This window comes from Mus pahari, chromosome 2, assembly GCF_900095145.1.
Source record: "Mus pahari chromosome 2, PAHARI_EIJ_v1.1, whole genome shotgun sequence".
NCBI lineage: Eukaryota > Metazoa > Chordata > Mammalia > Rodentia > Muridae > Mus > Mus pahari.
Genome location: NC_034591.1, coordinates 79,411,997 through 79,423,150, shown reverse-complemented (window position 1 = coordinate 79,423,150; position 11,154 = coordinate 79,411,997). Strand labels below are relative to the sequence as shown.

Genomic DNA, 11,154 nt, shown 5'->3' with positions numbered 1-11,154 from the left:
CAGTATGTAAGACACAAAGTATATGTTTGTGTAATTTAACTGAACATTTACAATTACAAATTAGAATTCTTAGGAATAGTATATTTTTTGAACAAATAACACAATACCAAGAAGATTAAATAGCTAACAACAACAACAAAAAATCTGCATGCCATATTTGAATCACTTGTTAATGATTCCAAACAAAAGTAGCTCATCCTTTTGAAATGAGATATTTCTCCTTTGGATTGGTAGAATAATGTGCAAAAGAGTATACTTAAGCAAAAACATATTTTTACAAATACTTGTTTGTTTAATTAATTAAATTAATTAATTGTGTGTGTGTGTGTGTGTGTGTGTGTGTGTGTGTGTGTGTGTGTATGTGTGTGTGCCAGAGTGCATTCAGGACCCCTCAGAAGAGGCCATCATATCACCTAGGACATAGGGATTATACAGGTAATTGTGAGCTGCCATGTGGGTTCTGTGAATTGAACTGGATCCTCTGCAAGAACAAACCGTGTTCTTTACTAAAGAGCCATCTCTCTAGTCCTAACAAGGAAATCGCAACTTTCTGGACTACAGGTTTGGCCATAAGCAAAGAAGAAAGAGGAGTCCCTAAGAAGATTAACTATTGTTCTTCTGGAAAGTGAAGGAGGCAGATTGGGGTGAACAGCTTCTTAAAAGACTCGGGTGAAAGGCTTCCTGACTCTGGGAGTGCCTCTCAGCACATGCTTGTACCAACTCACAGGATGTTTGCTTTTAGATTGTTATAGTTTTTCATCTCCACCCTGTTATCTATTAAGCATGGGTGAGAGAATGGTGTCAGAAGACAGAATCTGGAAAATACTCTGGGTCTTGCTGAACAGCATGACAGGAGGCATACTTTGTGACTGGCTCTGCAGCTGGAAGAAGAAGGAAGAAGCCCACTGTCTCCTTAGAAGAACTCAAGCCTGTTGGGATGACCCATACATACTGTATATTCTGGCTATGAAAAAGTGTGTGCTTCTGTTTTCAATTTTAATTGGACAAGGCAGCACCAGGTTAGTAGGGTATGTAAATGTCAATTCCTCACCTCCCCCTAGCCCCAGAGCTAACTAGTTGAGTAAGGAATGTGTCTATTTGCATAATAAAGAGCTGGTGGCAGCCAGTGCTGGGGGGGGGGGAGAGAGAGAGAGAGAGAGAGAGAGAGAGAGAGAGAGACAGAGAGAGNAGAGAGAGAGAGAGAGAGAGAGAGAGAGAGAGAGAGAGAACGAGAGAACACTCAGGCAGAGGCAGAAAGACAAAAGGTAGACAGAACTGAGCTAGGGAACAGGCAATGAGAACCACGTGGAGAGACACAATGGCAGAGAAGTCAAGTTAAGTTAGAGGCCCACTGAGAAACTGCCCCTGCAAAAGGCCAAAAGCCTTAAACTATATCTCTGCGTGTTTACTACTAAACTTCAAGCAAGTTTCTGGAAATTCCCTGCAAAACAATGTCTCCCTTCCACATAGTGCTGGCTTTTTTTACTATATGAATCCTTTCACTGTGGCAGAAAGTTGCTTACATTATACTTGTTAGCTTTCAAAACCCAACCAAGCCAGGTCAAGCAACTTAAGGTATTACCTCTTAGCTTGATTTATGTGACATTGTTATCTTATGTTCTATTCCACACATATGCATACAAAGATTAATGTTAAGACAAAGCAAGGTCAGTCTCCCAAGTTCCTCTTCCACGGGAAGTCCTCAGATTTGCTAGGCCAGACAGCCAAAGATCGATTCTGCCCTGGGACCAGTGTTCCCAGTGAAGCCATCAACATCACAGAAACTCAGTGAAGTTGATGACTGGGTGATGGGTAAGTCTGCCATTTTAATTGACATATTGGCCATTTAGATTACAATATATCCTTCTCAGATCTCTGAGGGGGTTGAACCCAGTGATCAACCACCTATATCTCATGGTAAATAGGAGAAGTTTATGTAAGGTCTGAGGATATGAAGGCTTTGGGGGAGGTATTTGAGGGTCTATGAAGGTGTTTTGAAGTTAGGAAACAGCTTATGAAGGGTTTAATCTTTTTGTAAACCTAAGAAGATGTAAGCTTCAGGGAATCTACTCAAATCCACCTCTCATTGGTCAAAATTAACTCAAATTAATTACTGTCAATTAACAAACATCCTGTTTCTTTCCCACTTGCCTACACTTGAGAGTGGGATCTATTTTCCTGGTCCTTGGAACCACCAACACTCCTCCAAGTCTCCAGACCCTGCGCCTAAGAGTTTCAAACGTACATCCAAGAAAAAGCTTTTCTCCCTAAACCCCTTAATTTTATTTTCTACCCCTAATATCCAGGTGTTCCCTCTGAACCTGTGTCCAGAAAAGCTCCAAAACAGCTACCCACAGGTACTCCTGTCTACACTCACAAAGGCTTAACCTGGACCTGCACTTTCCTAACAGCCAGATGGTTCCACAGATCCTGGACAGCAGTGAAACAACCAGATCTTCCCAACATTCCAGCTTTTTGCGCACATCTCCAAAATGAGCACCCTAAAGTCAGCAGGAAATAGTCATAGACAATTGCGTCATCCCTTATTTATCTTTTTTAATCAACAAAATGCTGGGACATCTGGTTTTAGCCTCCAGGGACAAGGGTCTGAGGTGCATATTTTACATATCAAAGCTGACCTGGCCTCTAGGTTCTCCCAGATTATCCTGCTCCAACTTTGAACTTTCCAGCCCAGGGTTGGGCCCCTTTTGTCCCTTGGCTCTGCCTTATATAATCAAGAATCCCACCCCCCCNCTCTCTCTCTCTCCCCCCTCTGCCCTGCCCTTTCTCTTCCCCTGCTCCCTGGCTCTCCCCATAATGATTCCCCTTCCCTCAGTCCTTGAGGCCAGTGAAGTCACCTGAGAGCAACTTTCCAATAAATCTGCCTTTAATATAATCTAATTTGTCTTGAACTGGCTCATTTCACTGGCAGAGAAAAAAAACCCTATCATCTATTATATAAAAATGCTATTTTCATTTGAAAAGTTGTAAGCTTTGATCAGAATATGTGGGGCTGTTTAATATCAATGGACTATGGTTGGTTGAAATATTTAAAGGTCAACTGGCCTTTAAATATTAAAAATTAAATGTTTATCCTCTACCCAGACATTCATCTTTGCTATACTGGAAAAATCTCTCAGCTTTGGTGTGCCTCTGTTTCTCATGGCAGAATGAAGAAGGCAATAGATAATGTGTATTTGATAGATTAATAGATAGTTAATGGAGATATAGTGACCATCAAAATTAATTTGTAAGAAATTGATGGCAATATAAAATGTTCTCATGGTTTTTACCATCACTTATAAGATTATATTCAGAAATTCTTTTTCAAATATGAATAGAATATTTTTCTCAAAATGTTATTCTAAAAAAATCATAGTTAGCTTCATTGCTACTGACATGACACCTTCCTACATGACTTGTGTTACTGTAGTCAATGAGACCCTCTGTATATGCATATTCTTTGGAAGATAAGCATCTCAGAATCCATTCCATCATATAGATTAGTGCTTACCCTTTTAGCAATAGGAGTGGATCTCCATGTCTTACTTTTAGGTAGCTGGAAAAGGATTAGTAGTCTTGAAGTCTATGAGAGTGAATCTCTCCCACATAGTCTGCTGTAGTTCCCATCTCCCACTTCCCCAGTAACACTAAGAAGGAAAACATCACAACCTCCCCTCGTGAGGATTTAACATACTATGTAGAAGGGCAGTTAGTGTCTGGGCTTTGTTGGGGTCTATTAAGGGAAAACTACATCTTTATGGTAAAAAGAACAAAATCTGAGTTCTACCTTTGGCCCTAGGTAGAGACAGGACATTCTGTTCTGCCACAAAGATTAGAACATTACATCTTATTTTCCTTCTTTAAGAATTATTCCACATTGTGAATCACCTTGTTAGGAGATTCCACAGGAAAGTGATTTAAGAAAGACATCCTAAGAAGACTGGCAAAATAATTGTCTCCTTAATGAAATAGTGTACTTATATTTCTTCAAAGCTCCTTTCCCCAATGCAGTGTTCACTCCTTTCCCCAGACATTGAGTGAGACTCTCGGAAGAAACTTGACCTTCTTTATAGTAATTTTACCTTCCCTTTTCATCCCTGTGGGGAAGACTGTTACCTTATTGATTATAATCTTGCCAGGTGCTGATCACTGTGATAAAGACCACCATTTATGAGATAATACCCACAAACTCCACTAAAATTGCTTATTGTGGAAATCATGGGCATTACTTCTCTTTGAGAAGCACACTCCCATGACAGTGTCACACACCCATTGTGTGTGGCACACACCCATGCTCCTCATCTGTCTACCTTACTTTCTGCAGAAGCACCTTCCTCTCCTAACCCTCTTCATTAAACCTATACAAAAGATCTTTATTAAAATTCCCAACTCTGTCAGTTATCCTGAAAATTTCAGTGTGAAAGCTGAGAATCCTGGTTTGGCCTCACTGAAGGTCCCTAAACCTCTCAGGGAAGTTCTCCTGAAGTTGATGGTGGGGAACTATGCCCCTTTTGCTAGTATCCTAAATGCTGAACTTCTCTTTCTTGAATATTTGTTAAAATCCTGGGAATGTTTCACCTTTACTTTGGGTTTTGTTACTCTTTCTCTGAAGACTTCTGTTTTTCCACTATGCATCTATGAAGTGGAAACTTCTAGTCTCTTTGGAAAGTCAGTTATGCCAAATGATGTTTTGCTGGGGCTCACAGGTAAAGGATACCCTGCTAAAGCAGACATATGAAAGACTGTTTTCCTGAAGCAGACACAGGTGAAAGGATGTTTTGATGTAGCAAACACTTGAAAGGACACTTGATGAAGGAGTATAAAGATGACCCCACAGACAGTGGGAGATGAGCAGTGAGCATTGGTTTGGTTTTCTCCACCTCACTGTTCTAAACTAACAACACACATGTATTGATTTGCCTTACATAGTGTTGGTAAGCTCAACTTGTGGTAAGGCTGCCATTGAGAGAAGCTTGTCCAAGAACTGCATGTGAGGTTCTTGTAGTAGCTAGGGGCTTCAGTTGTCTCACCTCCCGCAGGTTGAAAAGCCTAGTGGTTTCTTCAGGATTGAACTATAGCTGCTGGTTCATGCCTGGTGTCAGCCTGCTGAAAGGACTGGACTATAGCTACTAGTTCATGTGTCCTGTCTGTCTGCCTAAAGGACTGGCCTGAAGCTGTTGAGTCATATTTGGTGTTTGCCACAGGACCACAGAGAAACCAAAAAAAAAAAAAAAAAAAAAAAAAAAAAAAAAAAAAAATCGAGTTCACCACCAAAGAACTATTGCTGAATGGTAGACTTCAGGAGAGGTTGAACCCTTATTAAGACTGGTTGCAAAAAAATTTATGCCTGCACATTTACTTCTGGACTCAATTGCTGAACATACTCATTTTCTTGAATCCTAGATCAAAAAGGCATGGAAGACAGGGGAGATGGCCCAATAGTTAGAGTTTGATGGACAAGAGTGAAGATCTGACTTTGCCTCTCAAAATCCACAGGATGTTGGTCGGGTGTGGCTGCCTGTTTGTAATTCTTTTTTTTTTTTGGTATTTTTTTTCGAGACAGGGTTTCTCTGTATAGCCCTGGAACTCACTTTGTAGTCCAGGCTGGCCTCGAACTCAGAAATCCACCTGTCTCTGCCTCCCGAGTGCTGGGATTAAAGGCGTGCGCCACCACGCCCAGCCTGTTTGTAATCCTAGTAACAGAGGGACCCCAAAGCAAGCTGGCCAGACTGGCCATAACCTAGAGCTTGTGGTTTGATTGAGATGCCTGGCCTCAAAGAATAAGGAAGAAAAGTGATCAAGGGTGAATCCCAACACCAACCTTGCCCTCCACATGCATGCTTACACATGTGTAAAAACATGCATGTATAGATCTGCACAACACACACACACACACACACAGAGAGAGAGAGAGAGAGAGAGAGAGAGACAGAGAGACAGAGAGAGAGACAGAGAGAGAGAGAGACAGAGAGAGAGAGAGAGGGAGAGAGAGGGAGAGAGAGAATGACAGAGACAGAGAGAGACAGAGAATGAGAGACAGAGAGAGAGAGAGAGAGACAGAGACAGAGAGAGAGAGAGAGAAAGAGACAGAGAGAAAACATGATTTCTTTCCTTTCTTCTCTGTCTTTCTCTTTTCAGCAGCTGGCCAAATGTATAGTTGTAACATTTTGCTCAAGCTTTAAAGAAATGACACTTGAACTTCCCTCAGAGTGCATCTTTAAATTCCTTTATTAAGACCAAGAATACACAAAAGGAAACCCAAATTTCCCCACAACAGCATAATAGAAGAATATGAATAAAAAAGGGCTGTACTTGTCTTCATGCACAGGCTGTCTATCTAATGGAGGCAGAGAAGCAACACACATAAAGTTAGATGTAAAATATCTACATAGGCATCAGTTATGTCTCCATTTTCCAGTTTTGCAAAGACAATATTTAAACATACTTCATATTTATAATTTACTTTTCTTACTTTGAACATAAATGCAAATTTTATTTTATAAAACTGATCAACTCAACTGTAAAGCAAAATTAGAAGTTAAAAAATGGGATTTTTCTCTTTGAATTATTTATTTAAGTTTGTTATTTTAGGCAATTCTTTTTTAGGGTTATAAACACAGAATATAACAAAATTTAAGTTTCTTTAGGAAATCTGCTGTGACATTTTATTCTACACTAGACAGACTCACAGGGAAGGAGCTCATGTAGGCATGCTTGGGGTAGTGGTCACATTGGGTTTCTATGCCTCTGTGTCTCCTTAGGAGAAAGGACCCCTTTCTGCACAGGACATCCACAGCATTTTGTGAAACCAATATTCAGGCTCTTCAATGACATATCTCATTCAGTGTCGAAATACTACAACAGAGCTGATGTGCATACAGGGTAAATGAAAGAAGAGAGAATGCTGGCGTAGAGGCGAGAGCCTACCTCTCACATAAACTTAGGTGCGGTATAACAAGTAACCACTGAACGTGGTCACAGGGGGATATTTGATTGGAATTGTTCCTTTTACAAGCCGCAACCACACTTCCTGTCCATAATTTAATTCAAATAAGGCATCCCCAGTCAAAACTCTGTCACAGTGTATCTCATTGTCAGCATTTTCAGACTCAAATCTAAGTTTGTCTACTCCATCCACCACAAAAAAACCGGAGATATGAGCACTGAATGACTCAATGGTGTATTTGAATATGTACACTCCAAGGTATGGAATTCTGAACTTGCCAGTCCTTGGGTTATATGAAGCCCCGTAATTGACGCTTAGATCGTTGAACAGGATAGGACCGGGTGCCGTCATTCCGTGAGTGTGAGATACGAAAAACGCCACCATCGGAGCGTACCTGTAAGATCCTTTGGAAAAATCTGTTCGAGGAAAGACGAGACAAGGGTTATTTTTCAGGGTTTTTATCTTGTTTTTCTTCCTATAGCTCTCATTTTATCTCAGTCTCACAGACTTAGCAGAAACATAAAGCTCTCTATCAAACTGAATGATGTCCCTGTGTCTGGATGTCTGCCTCCACTCTAGGCTAAATGTGGAAACACCAAATCTCCCGAAGCCTCAGTTTCTCCACTGAGATAAGGGTCGATTGTGACATCTGGCAACTGTCCTATAGAAATGCCTGCAAGGTCATTTGCATGCTGCATCGCACTGCCAAGGGATAAAGAAATTCAAAGTACTGAACAATTATTATGGGATGTGGGAATTCCCTGCAGGAACTGAAACCTCCAGGATGGAGGAGGGGGAGAAGTTTCCATGATAATTTCTAGTGTCTGAGAATGAAGTGAAATGAAGCCAAGTTCACCAAGGAGAAGCAGGCCAAGGTAAGTTTCTATGTAATAATGCCACATGCACTTAGGAAAAATTTAAAATGGACTGAAATGTACTCTTCGATACAGAAAATCAGTAAGATCTGATTTGAAATATTCTGTGGCCACTAAAATTAATATATTTTAAATGATGTGTGTATTTTCTTGCTTAAAAGTGTGGATCTGGAGTGCTACATTAAAACATGTTATTATTGTATGAATAGCGCTACATTAAAACATGTTATTATTGTATGAATAGTGTGTGCACGAATGCGTGTGTGTGTGTGTGTGTGTGTGTGTGTGTGTGTGTGTGTGTGTGTGTGTAGCTGTCCCAGAGGACAGATTTTGGCAATTAATTCTCCCGTTTCCCTGTGAGATGTGAGCATCAAACTCAGGTGTCAGCTGCTATCCAGTAGCCTTTCCTGTTGAGTAGCCTCAGGGTCTGGAGTGCTGCTACACTTTCAAAGCAAATGTGCAACAACACCAATCGACAGAAGTGAAGAAAACATGAAAAACAAGCTAAGAAGGCACAAATGATCTTTCACAGTATGTCCAGCCTGTGTTCGCGCGTGACACTGTGAAGCATAAGGAGGTGATGCTTGTACCTGGTGCTACTGCATTATCTTCCGTGATCTTCACGGTGCAAGTGGCACCCATGAACGGGTGCCGGCAAGCGCAGATGAAGCTGGATCTCCCGCTGATGCACGTGCCGCCATTCTGGCACGGGAAGCTGCTGCAGCTGGAATGTTCCTGGGCTACTGAAAAGGAATCACAGGAAAAAGGGACAATCTATTTTTGTCTCAAACCCGAGATGTGCAGCAGGATAGTTGAAATGCTGATTTTGAAAGAAGGAAAAAAACGAGTCCTTAGGTGAAAACCATTCACCAGTGTGGGGCCTGGGACATTAAAACTTAACCTACAAATTTAGTGATTTGTATTTGTAGAAAGCCTCTGATGATCACACACAAGAATATTTCTGAGGTTCCAGTTTGCATAGTAGACACAAAGATACTTAATTTTGCTAGAATTCCAAGTTACAATGGCAGGTACTAACCTAGTATAAAAGTATGAGAATTTTTCAGAGAAATATGCTGGAAGAATCTTTCCTTCGCTTGCCACAGTTACTGTTATGGCACCACCTTGTGGCAGTAATGTAAATTTAAAATTCACTTATTCCAAACTGTGTAGATCACTTGAATTTTGGATCCCACATAGACTGTTCTGTCATCATATGTAATGGCTGGACTCCACATATGAAGGAAACAACATTTGTCTGAGCCTGGCTTATTTCATTTACCTTGATAACATCAACTTCTATTTAAATTCCATTTAATTTTATTATTATTATTATTATTATTATTATTTTACAGTTGAACAAACCTTCATTGGGTGTGTGCATAAAACACTATTCCTGAATGTGTGCTTAGCTGTGTTATTAGGTGCACGTGGAAGTCAGAGTGTGTGTGTGTAATTTAAAATTGTAACTTGTTTTGTTTAATAATTGTTTAATGTATCTGTATATTCTCTGTTTCTAAATGTGTATTAGTAATTCATTCAAAATGTGGTCAAACTTCATGCCGACATTAATGTTTTTTAAACAGAATATATTAGTACGTTCCTTGAAAAATCTAAAATGATTTGAAAATTTTTCTTGACATTATTCTCTATAAACTACTTCTCTCATCTAGAAAAGTGTTTGAACAGCTTAGGCAATAAATTTCATATATTTATATATATTACATACACCATATTTGATAAAATATGTTAAACAGATCTGTATTTCTTGACAGTTTTCACCCCTTGAATCAGGCTTTCTAGCTTTACATTTGTAGTGAGCTCTCATTCTAGAACTTAGCCTATTTCTTGGTAGCTTGAAAACAACGAACGAGTCTCTATCGCTTGCTGAACTGTGAATTCCTGTCTGCAAATCACTACTTCCATTGATCTTCCCATCCTCTGACCTAGTGCCATGACCAGCTCCTGGGGGACTGCTCTGTTAATGAGCTTCACTAGCAATGGTCCATTACACAATAGAGTTGCAAGATAACGAATTATTTCTGTGGCTTGATGAGCTCTACAGTTCTTACTTTCCCAGATGAGGAAGTCAATCAATCTCACTTTCAGATTAGACCTATAAGACATCAAACCTACTCCAGGGAGAAAAGTCAAGGCTCTGTGATATGATGGCTTTCCCTCCATTTCTACTCATTCCAATCCCTTCTTCAAGGACAAGACTTCTGCTTGCTATTCAGTATCTAGTGTGCACACTCAGCTCTCCTTCCACTGGCCTGTTACTTTCTGTGTTGGAGTCTCACTTTTGCTCTCGTCTCTTAGCATTGCAGAACATGTTGCCTGCCTGACATCCCAATTGTTCTGTGGAGTCACTCATCTGCAAGAAGGGTCCAACTCTGTCTAGTTGAGGAACTGAACTTTATCCGATTACTACAGTAGTTCAAACTTCTTGTAACCATACAGTTTCCTACTAGGACTTCTGCCCTGTGCCTCCTGTTCATCTATTAGAATGACTCCCGGCTTCTGCAGTTTTTCCACTGTTTTTCTTTTATGTTGCCTTCTTTGCCTCACTTGCTATTTAAGGTATTTCTGGCTTTCAAGTTGTACAGACAGTAACTCACCTTTTAACATGTAATATTCATGATACCTAGTACTAAACACATAATGCCAATTGAATCTTGGTAGTAGAGACTACAGTGATAATTGCTAGTTGCCACTTTTTAAGAGATTTCACATTTCTTCCAATGCAAAAAAGACCATAGGTCTTATATTTGTCTCAAACTTTTTCATAATAGGTCATCTGTACCTCTGATGTTATTGAAAGACTCTAAGAGTTTACATTAATTCATTTGAATATGAGTAGTAGTGACTTGCCTTTCCTGTTCATAGAAACTATGCCTTGTTTTATTCTGTGTGAATGTGTCAGCAACCCATTCCAGCTTAGATATCAGGTCCATATATATGTTGTGTGTTTATCATCCAATCAGTGCTGAAATACATCATGACGCCATTTCAGGTATATGGTCTCACAGATAGGCAAGCATGCCAGTTGGAATTACATATAGGTTGCTACAACTAAACTTTTATTTATTTATTTATTTATTATTATTTTCTTTATTTACATTTCAAATGCTATCCCGAAAATTCTCTATACCCCACCCCACCCCTGCTCCCCTACCCACCCACTCCCACTACTTGGCCCTGGCCTTCCCCTGTGCTGGGTCATACAAAGTTTACAAGACCAAGGGGCCTCTCTTCCCAGTGATGGCTGATTAGGCCATCTTCTGCTACATATGCAGCTAGAGACTCGAGCTCAGGGGGTACTGGTTAGTT

At 40.2% G+C, this 11,154-nt stretch overlaps 1 protein-coding gene across 2 annotated transcripts in view; it reads right to left on the bottom strand.

The window, feature by feature from the left end:
• Window positions 1-6,204: 6,204 nt before the first annotated feature.
• Mmrn1 (multimerin 1) overlaps window positions 6,205-11,154 on the bottom strand; it is a 42,455-nt gene continuing 37,505 nt past the window's right edge. Inside the window, exons 7-8 of one of the 2 annotated variants that reach the window (XM_021190476.1) lie at window positions 8,415-8,567; window positions 6,205-7,365 (exon numbers count right to left, since the gene is read on the bottom strand). In XM_021190476.1, the coding sequence (XP_021046135.1) occupies window positions 6,944-7,365; window positions 8,415-8,567 (575 nt within the window). In that variant the 3' untranslated portion in view covers window positions 6,205-6,943. The remainder of the gene's footprint in view (window positions 7,366-8,414; window positions 8,568-11,154) is intronic. The other variant, XM_029535676.1, reaches the window with a different exon arrangement.